We start from the raw sequence: 15,745 nt of genomic DNA, 5'->3' as shown, positions 1-15,745 counted from the left end.
AGGAGACTGACCCACGGGCCGCTGCGCGAATGCTCTTCTGGCAGCCCATTTGAGTGGGCCCCACGGCCCAAGGTCCTGGCGTGGCGCCGCGACCTCTCGCTCCGGCCTCCCGCAGTCCCGCTGCCTAGCCGTTGCCGGTTGTGCACCGCCGGGCGCCGGCGGTGCACCTTCCCGTATCACTCAGTGAGCTAGACTTGTAGCAGGAAGCGCGTGTCAACTGGCGATTGGATGGCCTCAGGAGGAGTGCTGTCCATGGTCGTGCACGGGATGGCGGGATGCGTCGTAACATGCCTTCGTCAACCTCCCCAAGTGAAGACTCGCTCCAATCTTCACAATCACCGGGGATGCCTGTGCTAGGCTGCTAGTAGCTCCAATCACATCGGTTAATCCGGAAGGCCAACCAACCGAACTAGTCGCAGGCTCGCAGCTCCAGCGCTGATTTTCCCCCCATGGCGCCGCGCGGCGAGGCGAGGCTCGTCGAGGACCTGCGGGACTTCCTGGACGACTTCGCGTTCCGGGCCAAGCGCCTGGCCGCGCCGCTGCTGCGGCCGTTCAGGCCCTCGGCGGAGTCGGTGGCCGTCGACGACGCCGAGCTCGACATGCTCAAGGCCAAGCTCAGGCGCATCCGCGCCACGCTCCGGGCCGCCGAGGACCGCGTGGTGGCCGACGACTTCGTCGCGCTGTGGCTGCGGGAGCTCGGGACCTGGCGCACGCGGCGGAGGACGTCCTGGAGGAGCTCGAGCTCGAGGCCCTCCGGGCGGCGCGCCTCGAGGGGTTCAAGGCCAGCTCCTCCGGTCCAGCGCCGGCGGCGGCGGCAAGCGGAAGCGCGAGATCAGCCTGATGTACTCCTCCTCCCCGGACCGCCTCTGCCGCAAGATCGCCAAGATCATGGAGCGCTACAAAGAGATCGCGCGGGACAGGGACGCGCTCCGGCTGAGGAGCGGCGATGGGGAGAGGCGGCGGGAGGTCAGCCCCATGACGCCCACCAGCTGCTTCACGAAATGCCGGCTCCATGGTAGGGAGCGGGAAATGAGGCGGGTCACTGAGCTGCTATTATCTGACGAAGCTAGCTGCTGTGATGTATATTCTGTTGTTCCTATCGTCGGGCCGGCCGGTGTTGGGAAGACCAGTCTAGCCCAACACATCTTTGGTGACGGAGGCCATCAGCTCGAAGTTCGACATTAAGATGTGGGTATGGGTGTGCCAAGAGTTTGATGCCTTGAAGCTTACACGGAAACTCTCCGAAGAGACTACGGAGTCCCCTTGTGACTTTGCAGACATGAACCAGATGCATCGTGTCATCACTGATCGGCTGAAGGGAAAGCGGTTTTTGCTTGTTCTTGATGATGTATGGGATGAGAGCCGAGACCGTTGGGCAAGCTTGCAGGTGCCTCTGCAATGCGCTGCAAGGGGGAGCAGAATTGTAGTGACCACGAGAAGTAAAAAGGTTGCCAAAATGATGGCTTTGAAGATGCACCAATTGGGGGTACCTGTCTGATACTAACTGCTGGTCTGTGTGCCAAGATGCTGCTTTGCGAGGCCGTGATCCCAGTATTATCAACGACAGTCTTATTTCTATTGGTAAATCGGTTGCAGCAAGGTGCAAAGGCTCGCCATTGGCTGCAAATGCAGTTGGCCATGTTTTATCCAGTGCAGTTGATAGGAATCATTGGGATGCTGTTGAGCAAAGCGATTTGTGGAACAGTGAAGTGGTTGAGCAGACCCTTCTTGCTCTTCTGGTGAGCTACAACAGCTTGCAGGAGCACTTGAAGCACGGCTTCTCTTATTGCTCATTATTTCCAAAAGAGTATTTGTTCAGAAAAGACAAGCTGGTCCATCTATGGTTGGCACAAGGCTTTGTCGAAGCAGACTGAGAACATCTTGCTGAAGATATTGCCTGCAAGTATTTTGATGACCTAGTGGAAAAGTTTTTTCTACAGAGGCTACCATATAATGAAGAGAGGTAATGTTACTAATTTTGGAATTAACAATGAATGTTTATGCTTTTTCTTCTTGACATATGACTCAAAGCTGAACTAGGCTGTGCATATGATTCAGAATTGGTGATGGTGCATACATTTGTTATGCAACATTCAAATACCCAAACATCTCTATCTAAATTGCCTCGTCATATCTACATGGTATCTAAATTGCATGTTAGTCAGCACATATCGCACACTGAAGAAGGTGGTAGAGCCACTTACAAATGCATGCCACTATGTCGGGATAGTGATAGACTGCAGTCCATACTGCATGCCACTATGTCAGGATAGTGATAAACTGCAGTCCATCAATAAATAAAGTTCTGAAAGAGTGTTCCAATATTTTTACATTACGATTGAAAAGTTAAAACGTGCTATTGGTGACTTGGTAGCAAATCTTTACGCATCTAGTTGTATTGTTTCCAAGAGATGTTCATACTGCAATCTGGCTAATGCTTTTATACAGAAAGATAAGACATTGATAAGGAAATGGCACATTACATACTAAATATATAAAACCAAATATTATAAATGAATATACAATTGGCGTCTACAAAATATAATACACAGCCATAAGTATTGGCTCTTTTTTACCCTTCATTTATTTTGTACATTTCCTTTTTTGCATTAGTTTGATCATTTAGCCAATTTATACTATAGCATAACTTTTCTGAGATATCCTTATTGAATGCATCTTGATTCTTGATTACTTCTAATGACTGTTACACAAGTAGAAGCGATATGATACTATCATGCCATGCCTTGGGAACCTCAAGTTGTCATGACCATTTTTCTTCAGTGGCTGTCACAGAACATTACAACTGCTATTGACATTCTTCCAGATTTCAGTTGTCTCTAACCCAGTAAGCAGTAACCTAGTAAACATTTTGGGTCGTTTGCTAAATCATGTTGTCGTTACTGGACTTGTGGCTCCCATTGATTAAACTAAATGAATATCATCAGAGTATTATCTATCCCAGCTGTGCAGATTTTCCTATCTAGTTAAACATTTTTTTAGATTCCATGTTTGGTGATGGCAATCTGTTGTAATGATATTTCTTGTGCATTTATGTTGTTCTATAAGATAATTTATAAACTACACTAACTCTTCTTCCAACAGGTATGTCATGCATGACCTCTATCATGAGCTTGCTGAATATGTATCAGCCAAAGAGTATTTCAGAATAGAGACATCTACATTTAGCAATGTGAAAGAAAATGCTCGACACTTATCTTTAGCTCCAAGTGAGGACCACTGCAATGAAATCGTACAATTACATGCACTCCAAAACGAAGATATAAAAGAATATCATATTCCTGGCTTGCGAACGTTGTTGGTTGTTCAAAAGGATGAACTCGAGGACAAAGGAAATACTTTGTACATAAATTTCCCAAGGGGCATGTTCAAGGTTCTCGGGTCTTTGAGGGCTCTAGACTTAAGTAACACTAACATGGAGAACCAGCCCCACTCTGTTGGTGAATTGATACACCTTAGGTACCTAAGTCTTGAGAATACCAAAATCAAGTGCCTGCCGGAGTCAATAAGTGCCCTCTTCAAGTTGCATTCGATGAATCTCAAATCTTGCAATAGCCTTAGTGAATTACCTAAGGGGATCAAATTCCTCACTAATCTGAGGCATCTGGAACTGCCATCCATGGATGATTGGAATATGTACATGCCATGTGGAATTGGTGAATTAATAAACCTACAAACAATGCATGTGATCAAGGTCGGAAGTGATTCAGGCAGCTGTGGGATTGCTGACTTAGTTAACTTGAATAAGCTTAGGGGGGAGCTGAGCATCTCTGGAATAGAGAATGTAACAAGTGCACAAATTACTCCTGAAGCTAGCATCAAGAACAAAGGTGAATTGTGTAAATTGATATTCCGCTGGTCTTGTGTCGACTCCATGTTTTCTGATGAGGCATCATCTGTGTTGGATAGTCTTCAACCTCACCCTGATCTGGAGGAGCTGACTATCAGGGGCTTCTCTGGTGTGAGATTTCCTTTATGGCTGGGAAATCATATGTTTTGCATTTCCATTTTAGAACTAAAAGATTGTCAAAACAGTAAAGAACTGCCATCTGTTGGTCGATTGCCTTGTCTCAAACATCTTTCAATCAATTCGCTCACCAGCATAATGCACGTGAGACGAATGCTTTCTGTCCATGATGAAACTACCTGCGGTGATTATGGATCTAGCACCAGCAGAGCCTTTCCTGTATTGGAGACACTGAAGTTTATGAACATGGACTCCTGGGAGCTATGGGATGAGATTGAGGCCACAGATTTTCCTCATCTTCAGCACCTCACCATTATGAGATGTAGCAAACTGAGTGGGTTGCCCAGTCTCCAGGCACTGCAAAATCTCCGTATAAAAAATTGTGAGTCTACTCGAGTTGCCAAGTTTCCCTTCCCTCCAATGTATTAAAATTGAGGGTTTCTGGAGTGTTGGTCAAATACTGCAGCTCCCATTATTTTCTCATATTGAGACATTAGAACTCCGTTGTCACAAGAAAATTGTATCAGTGAAAAAGATCCAGAATCCACTCCTCCACAGTTTGAGATTGAAGCAGAAAGGATTGCTACATAAGGTTTCAAGTTGTTAAGTGTTGCCTTTCCAGAATCTGTTTGTTCAAGATAGTCAGGTACATGTGATCACTAAATTACATACCAGATATAATCGTTATCTAACATTACAGATTCTGAAATGTACATGCTTGCTATATATTTCAGAGAACTTGGACATTTTTACGGTGTGCAGGATGAATACTCGAATGCAATTGCAATTTTATTGCATTTACCGATCTTACCTTTGGACAAACCAATGTCCATCCCTCTGAAGGTAGCTCCATCCACCTCTGATTCCTTTGTTGACCGCTTTTTCATTTTTGGTGCACATATGCATTAACGTCGTCAAATTAGGCTTATTCTTTAATAGGAAGGACCTATTTGGCATGTAATAGTGTTTATGTCAACTGGATACATTTAACCGATATTGCTTCATTTATGATTATTAATTTCAGCAAAGACCTGCGAAGGTGTATCATTCCATGCTGGAGAACCTGAAGACATTGAGCTTGTATCCTGTAAACCAGTTTGGGTTCAAATGGGTCAGCCAGAAGAGATTGAGCTTGTTTGCATAGACTAATCTGACTAATGACAACAAAATCAGCTTGATGGACAAACCAGGATCCTTCAGGTGGTGATACCTGAATAAGGTAGCTCAAATCAGGTCTTCAGCTTTAGATTGGAATTCTGGTTAGCTGCTGTTGTATGGTGAGTAATATCAACCATTTTCACCTGGTGTCAGGTTGCTCCATTCAGTAGTTTTTTCCCTTTGATACTGTATGCACATTTAGATATTTCAGACATATACATGTATATATACCTGGTATATTTCTGTTAATACTGTATATGCATTCGTTCTGACATTTCATCGTACATAAATATTTATGTAATGATCAGAAATTTACATTCAAAAAATATGTTTTTCAAAATTGACAGTACAGACTGCAGAGTACAACAATGAATAATAAGTAAGGTACTAAGGTGTTTTATCATTTGACTGCCTGTACAATGGTTTTCCAGTAAGATGTTTCTCAAGATGTGTTATCCCCTTTGCATCACAATATACAACAAACATATCAAACCAGCACTAACTGACAGATCCCACCTAAATCCAAAGTATTGTCACTGCATACATACATCTTGGATCTTCCTGAATCCTGAACGCACAGGGAAGAGATTTCACATCTCCCGGTCTTGTTCATGTCGATCACTGTTGGCGCCTATTACGTCCACAACCAACGCCCGCACGCCCTCGTGATCTGTAGCGGCAAGAGTAGACCTCGCGGGCGTGCTGCCCCCGTCCCGGCGGCCGGTAAATCTCCAGACCTTGCGCTGCGCGGCTAATCTTTTCGAGGCCGGCCTCGATGGGCACACGCACGCGCTCGTCGGCGAGCAGCTCCGGCGTCAAGAACCGCTTCCACCCTTCGTGCCACGCCATGGCCTCCGCCACGGTGGGTCTCGCTGCCCACAGCCACCGGCACAGCGCGTCTTGCCACTTGCCGAAGAACTCCTCCTCCTCCAGGAGCCGCGCCATGTCCGACGCCGACACCACGGACGGCGCCCACCTCATCATCCCACGGAACCCGCCGTCGTCCTGCTCCGGCGGCGTGACGCGCACCGCCCGCAGGCCCCGTCTCAGGTACGGCACGACGTGGCCGCCGACGAACTCCCCCCACGCCGCCGGCCCGAACGCGTCCTTCCACGGCAGCACCATGTCGCGGGCGGCCGAGGCCCGGGCCGCGTGCCACCCCTGCAGCTCCCTCCCGAGCTTGCCCCTCACCGTCGCGTACAGCGGCTCGAGCCAGCGCCCGAGGAGCGGGATCCACGGGCGCACCCAGACGTGGCACGGCACGGGCTCCCACAGGGGCTCCCAGGACTCCACGGCGGCCGACAGCTTCGGCATGACCACCTGCTCGAGGACGCGCTGGATGGCAGGCAGCGGCAGCGCGTCCCCCCACGTCTCCAGGAACCGGACCATCGGCTCCGGGTCCCTGGCATCCCACGTCTCGGCCGCCGACGCCAGCGCGGGCCCCACAACAACGTCGTCGACCAGCGCGGCGTACGGCGACGCGGCCGACCCGTCGTCTAGCAGCGTGCCCTTGAGCTCGAGCACCGCCTCCTGCCCGCGCGACGGGTCACTGAGCGGCTCCCACTGCCGGAACACCGCGCGCCGCAGTAGCGGCGCCGCGATCGCGCGCGCCGCGTCCGCGAGGCGGTACGTCGTGTACTCCCGGGGGCACTGCTCCTTCAAGGCCGTGAACTCGCGGATCAGCTCGCCCGTCGTGAGCGCCCCTGACGCGCTCGCCTCCTGCACCCGCGCGATGGCCTTGCTGATCGCCGCCGCCGCCGCCTCCTCCCCGTAGCATGGTTCCCCCTGGCCGCCGCTCGACCACCGAGACGCCCGGGCGAGTGCCTTGTGCACCCACGCGACGGCCTCGGCGGCCCTCTCCTCCGGCGGTGTGGCGAGGATCTTCACGTCGAACACCAGATCGCGCTTCCGCTTCTTTGCTCCTCCGGCTTCGTCCCACTTGGGCCAGTTCTCCGCGCTGGGAGGCGGCTCGTCGTCCGCCCAGCCGGTGATGGATCCCTCGGCGGTGCCGAGGCCAGCGTTCTTGGGCCGCGGGATCACTTCGATGGGAGCGACGATCCCCTGGCCGTGCCTGCCGAGGCCCGTGCCTTCCTTGTAGTTCATGCGCTTCATCATCTTCGCCACCACCGTGTTGGACGCCAGGCTCCCGGGCGCCGGCGCCGGCGACGTGGCCTGCCGAGCCGGATCCCAAGACGACGACGATGCGGGATTACGAGAATCTCCGGACGGAACGGCCGCAGAGCCGGTCGCGGAGACGAAATGGACGTGCTTGGGGAGATCGCCGGAGCCGAGTGGTCGTTTCTGCGGCGGACGGCCGTAGTCGGCGCCGTAGCGACCGGGAACATCGGCGCGGTGGGCAGACGCGGAGTATCCGCCCGTTCCCCACCGTGCCCTAGCCCAGCGGCAGTTATCGCCGGCATCGCGGCCGTGGGTCGCGTAGCGCCGCTCGTCGGCGTCCATGAAGCCCACGCGGTGGTCTCTGGGGATGGAGATGGATCTGACGCGAGATTCGGACAGAGTTTAGGGTTGTCCGGCCGGCGGCGGCGGCGGCTACTCGCAGCACGTTTTCTCGCACCGAACGTCCATGCCTGCGGCCCCTAGATATTGTGGGCGCGATGCGCGTGCTCAAGTCCGAGTCGGTCGGGACGAGTATGGAAACTGGAAACCTTTTACCGCGGGCGCGGGAGCCCAGCTGTGAGCGATCAGTCGGTGACTGGTGGCGTTCCTTGAATCGGACTTGTGCTTCGCATTGGGAATTTGTCCTGCTACCATTCGGATTTCTCGTCTCTCAATCGCAAGTTGGTTAAGGGTGGGCTACGTGACTTAGGTGAATTCCTCGTGCAATTAAGCGCGCACATTGCTAATGTTTGAATGATTTTATCAATATGGAGCTGCTAGCGCAACATTCAACCATTTCCTCTTCCTTTTTCGCGTCATCTTCGTCTGGACGCTCGACGTGACAAGCCAAAGAGTAAAAATCTCATTGAAACATGTCTCACACCACCACAAAAATCATCAGTATTTCTATCCTCCTCCTAAGCACCTTCCTAAATCAACCTTGCAGGTGGTAACATTCAAATCAACTATTGCAACATCATAACTCGCCTATTGTACAACCCGAATAAAAGCACGGGAACATCCAAAATCATCTATTGCAAGTTGCAACATCACAAATACCATATCGTGACATCTCAAATTAACCATTGCAACATCCATTACTGCTGAAATTTCTCTTACAATGTTACAGACATATTCCAAATAAAAAATTATATTGCAACAATAAAATATAATTTCTGCAATATCTTACAGACATATAGGTGGAATGGGAAGATATCCCCAACAAGAGAAGAAGATAGCTAAAATAAACAAAAACAAACACATGCAACGTCTCAAATAGCCTGTTGCAAAATCCGATTGACTTGTTCGGAGCAGTGGAGCACACCTAACCTTACGGTTATCAATAATACTAATGAGCTGGAAAAAAGAATCTATCAATAGTTACCAAATGCCACGTCCATTTGCGTTTCATTGTTCCATGCACAACCGGTTTCTTATCACAAATACCCGTACTAGGTGATCTTAATCAACTATAAAAACATCATGCTATGGAACAAACACATGCTTTATACAGCCATAGGATACCCTAAAGCTAAGGGACCGTAAACTCCCAACTACGACATCATCAAACCTATGTTGCGTTCCTAAAGGTTTTGCGAATTGTCCATTTCGTCCTCTGAAACCTACAACGGGAATCTAGTAAGGACTGCGCAATGTAGAAACTTAAACGGTTATAATTTACTTAATAAAAATACCACCGGATCTTTGTAATCTCTAGTGGTATGTCGAACAAGGTAATGACAATGTCTGAACATCTTTGGAGTGTATTGAGTTAGTGAGTAGCACTTACTGTTGTGTTTGCAGTTGAATTCTTCCTGTTCGCTCAACAATATTGGTTTCCAGAATTTTCCTCTTTGCCAACCAAACGATTATACGTGCAAGCTATGCGACTGGGTGGATTACTTGCACACGATCGAGCGTGCAATGCAACTTATCTATTACGCGTGCTAACCTTGTCAATCACACATTACATAACTGTGTTTATGCACAATTGCATGCCTATCAGTAATAATGACAGGCGATCGTATTCTTATAAATCTACAATAAAAATATTGTCCTCTGTAATTCTATAATTTATAGAAATTTGCCTATCTTCTCAATCATAATCTATTTTATCGCATCAAATAAGGACTGATGGATAATTAAACCCCAACTTTTTTCCTGGAACAGAAACTGCATAATGTTAATCCTTCGTTTTCAAAATGGAACAGCCCCACGAATTTTTCTAAGCTATACACAGAATCTGTAGCTCAGTAGCTCTACAGAGGCCCAACCAGACTTGGGCCAACCGTGAATTTAGGCCTGAATTTCGTCAAAACTACAATGCTCCACACATTTGTTTCAGCATTACAAAACTTTTTTTTTTTGCGGCTACCCAACACATTTTTTTAATAAAACCAACACACATATATATGGTCCCAAACTCCCCATCTCACTCTCTTGATTGGTTGTTTGCGACAAAAGCTGAGTCTAATCCTAACCAAATTGCTTGGATCTCTTCTGCCGTTTGCCAAAAACTGGCGGGAATCATATCCAGTTTCAAGCCGGAGGCAGGCTCAAAAAATTTATAAAAAAACACGAGGAGGTAAGGGGGCTGTTTGGATACGAGCTACTGAACTTTAGAAGTGTCACATCGGACGTTCGGACCCTAATTAGGAGGACTAAACATGAGCTAATTATAAAACTAACTGCAGAACCCCTATACTAATTCGCGAGACAAATCTATTAAGCCTAATTAATCCATCATTAGCAACTGGTTACTGTAGCACCACATTGTCAAATTATGGACTAATTAGACTTAATAGATTCGTCTCGCGAATTAGATTCCATCTGTGTAATTAGTTTTGCAATTAGACTATATTTAATACTTCTAATTAGTATCCAAACATCCGATATGACATGTCGTAAAGTTTATGAGGTGTTTCCCAAACACCTCCAGTTCTGTAAAATTTGGGGTCTTCACCTTTTTTTTAGGCTCTTAGTGACTGGATTTGAAGCTCCAATGAAGCCACTAGGCTCCATACCAGCTGCACGGCATTTAGTCTGTACATATCTTCTCGGAATTTTGAAAACAGAAAAATGTTTCTTTCAGAAAAAAAAAACAGAAAGGAAAGCATTATCATCGTCTCATCGAAAGGAGAAAAAGGAAACAGGGTAGTGCTGGCTGTGCCTAGATACGCCTGTCTGGGTCCAAAGCACCAGACACACCTGGAGCTCAAACACCCACACCAAAAACTTCCCACCTGCGATCCACTGAGCGGTGGTCCCGGGATGGGCCCCACTCCCATGACACGCGCGTACACGCTCCTTCGGAGTTCCCCTAGCGCGCTATCCCTCCAGCCTGGACAAATGACTGCACTACCCTCCCCGGTTTGCTATGAACTACGACCCTGCCCTTCCACTGCGCCTCCCCTGGCGGAACCACGGTGGCAGTATCGTGGTTTCTGAGGAATCCGTGGGGACTCTTGAACAGCCTCCGGTATAAATATGAGCCTGCCCCCCTCCTCATGCCCTCCTCTCCTTTTAACACGAATTTTTCTGCCGCCTCCACCCTCCCTGTCTCTTCCCCCCTCCGCTCTCGCCCACCCTTTCCTCCCTCTGTTCTCTCTCTCCTTGTCCTGTGAATTTACGGTCCTGCCCCTGCCCCGGGGGTGGGCCCCACCCGCCTGCCTTTCTCTTTCGTCGTTGTTTTTTTTTTTGCCCCGAGACCATCCGCCTCCCTTTGTTCGGTTTGCCTTTTTTTTTTTCTTCCTCCACAGCCGGAGAGAGAGAGAGGAAAGAAAACTCTCTTTCTCCCCGTCTTTCTTTTTTCGACGGCTCGGCTGCGTGCTGACGTGGCGAGAGGCGAAGCGGAGCCGTCGATATGTCGCTCAGCGAGAAGCTGGAGGCGGCGCGTGTCGCTCTCGGCAAGCGCAAGGAGCGGGAGCGCGAGCTGCAGGCCGCGCAGGCGCAGCCCCCCCTCCCGGCGGTTGCGGCTAAACCCGAGCCGGGCAAGCCGGCTCCGTCCCGCGCCGCCGGCAACAAGCTGCTGGCCGGCCACCTGGCCCACGAGTTTCTCGCCCACGGCACCCTCCTGGGGCGCCGGATCGAGCCGAGCCGCGCCGGCCCGGCTCAGGCCACGGCTCCGGCTCCCGCGGCGCGAGCCGAGCCGGACCCGAGGAGGAGGTACGCGGAGGTGTCCTGGCTGCTGATGACCAGCGGGGCCCACGTCCCCGGCGTCGTCAACCCGACGCAGCTCGGCCGCTGGCTGCAGATTAAGGACTGAGGCAGGGGGCCCATGCCGGCGGGACAGGTGGCGCGGCGTCATTGGCCGGGGGCGCCGATCGAGGACGACCTGCGACTGCGAGGCTTGCTCTGACCTGAAGAAAACCGGACCCGATTCTTGCCTGCTGGGAATGGAAACATCAAAGTGGTTTCGCCATTTCCGCCTCTCCTCTGCTATGTGCTCCTCCTTTTTACTTATATTAGATTCCCTAGATCTAGCGAGATGATCGATGAAGAACTCCGTCGTGTACTAGCTTTTTATTTGACGCATCTTTGCATACTGTTTCTGTGGTCGTACCATGTATATCCCTGTATGCCTCTCTCTGCATGAAGTTGTGTGTGTGTGTTGGGGGGCGGGGGGGGTGCGAAGGCTGTGCCTGTTTCTCTCAACTTCCTGAAGATCCTCGAGCCTTGGCCATCGTTTTTAGATCCCATGAAAGATATGGGAACTGATGGCCCGGCACAGCCAAAAGCTGATCAGCTCACAATCTCACATGCATATTCGCATGGTGAAAATGCTGTGTTGGTATGGTGGCAGGCAGTGCGACGAACATGGCGTGCGTGTCGTCGCATCGGTGGAGTCGTGGAGATGGGCAGATGGCAAAGGCTTTGCCGTGGTGTAGTGGTTGGCGTGGGGCTATGGATTACCCTTCCGATGCTTGTTTCCTTATTTGGAAGAGCACCAGCTTCAAACACTCTTGTTTAGATTGCCTTTTGCGTGCAGGGGATACGAAAGGGAAGAACAGCTAGCTTAGCACTCCGTTATTTTTCATGGCTGATGGTGCCCTTACTTAGCCTATGCATGTCGATATACTCGATGCGATGTACTATGCATTTGCCATCTGATATGCTTCTTTTTTCAAAGAAAAACGTGAAGAGACATTTTTTTCCCTCTGCGAGCGTGACTAAGCACGTTTTTCATTAAGAGGTAGTAAATGCAAGAGAGACTTGTGCACCATCCTGGTTCAAGGCTTTCCAATTAATTTGTTCATTGTTTATTAGGGGCAACAAGAGGGGTAGGTCAGTTCCCATCTCCTTGCCATTAGGAAGCTTATTATGAGTTGGACGCTATGGTTGCCATTGTTTGATTGGCAGTACTATAATCCCCAAGTGATTTGATTCCTGTACCAACCTGGTCCATTTCAAGCTGTCATAAACTGGATCGGACCTGTGCTGATCTACTCTATCTTTTCATTCAACATCTCTCATTAGTGTTGGTCAATGCCTTCTGGAAGAACAATATGGTGAGCAGCCAACTGTGGGGAGAAATAGTAACAGAAGAAAAAGGAGAGAAGTGCAGGTACCTTGAGTTTACATACTTGATTCGTCTCTTATCCAGAACAGAAAAAAGAAAAAGAAAAACTGATTCGTCTGCAATGCATCGAGTAGCATGGTGGCGAGTGATATTGGTGTGTCGTCGCCAACCAAATGGGGTGGTTGTATGCGTGTATCCATAGGAGGGGTTTCATAAAGCTACAGTCTCGTAAGGTTGCATAGGAGATGGAGAAAGTAGAAATTAAATTGATGAGCGTTACAAGATTATATCAGGCTGTCATTAAATTAAAGTATAATATCCTCTTAGTTTCCTAGCGGGACCGATTAGGTACGAAGCAAAGACAATGCAAACAAAATGTAGGAAGCGTGCTAGAGCTCTAGGAAGGAGGAAAAAGATATAGGGCTTGTTTGGTTTCAGCCTACGCTAGCCCCACCAAACTGCGGGCATGCCAATCTTTTGGCGCAGGTTTTCACCGCCGTTGTTTCGCCCACGATTTGGTGAGGAAACAGACTAGCGGGAGCTGCTGAGCTTTGGCGAGCCAAAACGCAAGCTTCAATCCAAACGACAACACGGTATGCAGTCAACGACCTTTTTTTTTGGCAGGGCAGCTATGGGCATCAAACCAAACGTCCCCGTATAGTCCTAGAGGTACCTTGGGTTTACATACTCATCCGATCATCCCGAATACTGATTCGTCTCTTATCAAAAAGAAAAGGAAAAGGAAAACGAAAAAACTGTTTTGTCTGCAATGCAATCGAGAAGCATGGTGGCGAGTGATGTTGGTGTTGCATTGTCGCCAACCATACGGGGTGGTTGTATCCATTGGAGGGGTTACACAGAGCTACAGTCTCATAAGGTTTGCTGCCTAAAGTCTCATAAGGTTGCGTAGGAGATGGAGAAAAGTAGAAATTAAATTGATGAGTGTTATGTGATTATATCAGGCTGTCATTAAATTATGCTATAATATCCTCCTAGTTTCTTAGGGAAAACCAACGGATTGATACCCTATGAGGCAAGGACAATGCAAACAAAATGTAAGAATTCCCCAACCCACAATGTCCCTCGAGATATAGATTCTTATTTTTCGCACGCTTGTCAAAAAAAATTCTCATGACCGGACTTATTTTTCTTATTTAACAATACAGGAATCCTCTAAGTGGAATTACCTCCTACTCCTCTCTATCTCTTCCATTTGATTCTTTTCTCCATATGTTGATGGAGTCTGCCTCCCCGGCCGATCCCCACCCTCATTTTGACACTATCAATTGCCGAAAAAGAGGAGGGACGCAACAAACCAGGGACGAGGCACCACATTAATTGAAGGGGACTGTGGGGGCACCCACGAGCATAAATTTAGACCGTGGTTTTCACTTATTTCCTTTTATTTTTACCTTTTCATACAAAGCTATTTTTTAATTCGTGCATGCTTGCTTGCATATCTGCTCAATAGCGATGTGACCAGATCATTCTTATTTATTAATGTGGAATCTCCCACCCCTCTTCATTTCTCTTATTTATACAGTTCTCCTCCTAATATGAAGCATAAGTTTCCTTCCCAACCTTCTTCCTTGTCCCACTCTCCTTCCTTTTGACCTTGTGGGCATGTTTTGGACGCCCCCTAAAGACACCACGCCACAGTTGCGGCCATGCCGTAAGTGTGGTGGATGAATCATTCCCAACCCTTTTAAGCTTTGACAAGGGATGGTGTAAAGGTGAACTCACTTTCTGCAACAGGTTTAGGTTCTCAGCGTGTGCAGGGCGCGTCGTCAAACCAAACACGTGAGTTTCATACGTGGCAAATTACGGTAACCATCCATTTTGGATGCTCTACGTCCCATGTTGTGGATTGCTGAAAAAGGAGAGCTTCAACAGACGGTTTGGTGCCGCTGCATCCGGTAGAGAAGGCCATGCCGGGGCCCACTGGTGCAAACTCTAATCTTTTTTTTTCTCGCTTACTTTCCTTTTACTCTTTAAACGTTTTTAATCTAGAACTCTTTCTGCAGCCCGAAGCTTTCGATTGGGAGCACTATTTTTCACCTTCAATTTTTTTATGCAACTTGAAACTTTTTTCTACTTGTTTTGATGCCTCTTGTCAAATCGACTCGGCTCTTTTTCTGTTTTTCCCGATCTAGTTTTCCCTTCACACGGTAAAAAGGTGTTAGGCACGAGAGCCTGCATCGGCATAGAAAAGCTGCAAAGTTGACCCCGGCGTTTCAGATTTCATAATAGGCCGAGGCTGCCTGCGCGGGGCTCCTGTACATCTACCGGAAGATGGTTAAGGACGAAACTATAAAGCCCACGAAGCACTCAGCAAGCCCATTATAGCACGCTGCAGATCAAAAATCTATTGAACTGAAAAAATATTACCAACATTTTTTTTAAAAAAGTTGTCAATATTTTTTAAAAAAAAGTTGTCAACATTTTAAAAAAAGTTGGACTAGCATTTTTCAAAAAAGTTGGATCAACATTTCTTGAAAAAAAAGTTGAACCAACATTTATTTGAAAAATTTGAACCAATATTTATTAAAAAAAAGTTGACCCAAATGTTTCTTTAGAAAAATAAAAAATTTGCATTAATATTTTTCAAAGAAAAGTTGATCCAACATTTTTTCAACCTTCTTCCCCAGCTCCGACGGTGGCGTTGGGAGGGCGCCGGTCGGCGACAGCGCGGTGGCGGCGTGTCCCGCGCAGGGGTGGCGCCGTAGGCAGGGGAGGAGAGAGGAGTGGAGCTAGGGTTTTTGATTTGATGCAGATCTGACGGACCTCATTCGTTACACGAATCTTAAATAATGAAAGTTACCTTTGTCCACCTTACGTAAGATGGATAGGATTTCCGTGCCTGCACACGACGAGGGAGGGGTCAAAGTGGTGGGCTCATACCGTCCGCAAAGCCCACACGCACGGTCCGATCCAACAAACACCGTCCGTCGTCGTCCCTGCATAGT

General features: G+C 48.6%; 3 protein-coding genes across 3 annotated transcripts; 2 read left to right on the top strand and 1 right to left on the bottom strand.

Moving 5' to 3' along the window:
- Positions 1-59: 59 nt before the first annotated feature.
- LOC101774397 (putative disease resistance protein At3g14460) lies at positions 60-5,399 on the top strand. The gene is made up of 4 exons (XM_022828431.1): positions 60-1,963; positions 3,103-4,631; positions 4,720-4,828; positions 5,010-5,399. The coding sequence occupies exon 2, from the start codon at positions 3,110-3,112 to the stop codon at positions 4,412-4,414; it is 1,305 nt and encodes a 434-aa protein (XP_022684166.1). The 5' UTR covers positions 60-1,963; positions 3,103-3,109; the 3' UTR covers positions 4,415-4,631; positions 4,720-4,828; positions 5,010-5,399.
- LOC101774673 (septin and tuftelin-interacting protein 1 homolog 1) lies at positions 5,030-7,603 on the bottom strand. Its single transcript, XM_004978073.2, has 2 exons — positions 5,881-7,603; positions 5,030-5,070 (listed from the first exon to the last, which is right to left on the bottom strand). The coding sequence occupies exons 1-2, from the start codon at positions 7,601-7,603 to the stop codon at positions 5,030-5,032; spliced, it is 1,764 nt and encodes a 587-aa protein (XP_004978130.2).
- A 3,184-nt stretch (positions 7,604-10,787) lies between these two features.
- LOC101773997 lies at positions 10,788-11,838 on the top strand. Its single transcript, XM_004976140.2, has one exon. The coding sequence runs from the start codon at positions 11,124-11,126 to the stop codon at positions 11,523-11,525; it is 402 nt and encodes a 133-aa protein (XP_004976197.1). The 5' UTR covers positions 10,788-11,123; the 3' UTR covers positions 11,526-11,838.
- The last annotated feature ends 3,907 nt before the right edge of the window (positions 11,839-15,745 follow it).

This window comes from Setaria italica, chromosome VII, assembly GCF_000263155.2.
Source record: "Setaria italica strain Yugu1 chromosome VII, Setaria_italica_v2.0, whole genome shotgun sequence".
Taxonomy (NCBI): Eukaryota; Viridiplantae; Streptophyta; class Magnoliopsida; order Poales; family Poaceae; genus Setaria; species Setaria italica.
This window is presented reverse-complemented; position numbering and strand designations above follow the sequence as displayed.

Excerpts from the sequence above, each read along its gene's own strand:
- LOC101773997 (XM_004976140.2), top strand. The coding sequence starts at position 11,124 with ATGTCGCTCAGCGAGAAGCTGGAGGCGGCGCGTGTCGCTCTCGGCAAG.
- LOC101774673 (XM_004978073.2), bottom strand. The coding sequence starts at position 7,603 with ATGGACGCCGACGAGCGGCGCTACGCGACCCACGGCCGCGATGCCGGC. Across the intron at positions 5,071-5,880 it reads GATTAGCCGCGCAGCGCAAG|GATACAAGCTCAATGTCTTC; the intron begins GTCTGGAGATTT and ends ACTGGTTTACAG.
- LOC101774397 (XM_022828431.1), top strand. The coding sequence starts at position 3,110 with ATGCATGACCTCTATCATGAGCTTGCTGAATATGTATCAGCCAAAGAG.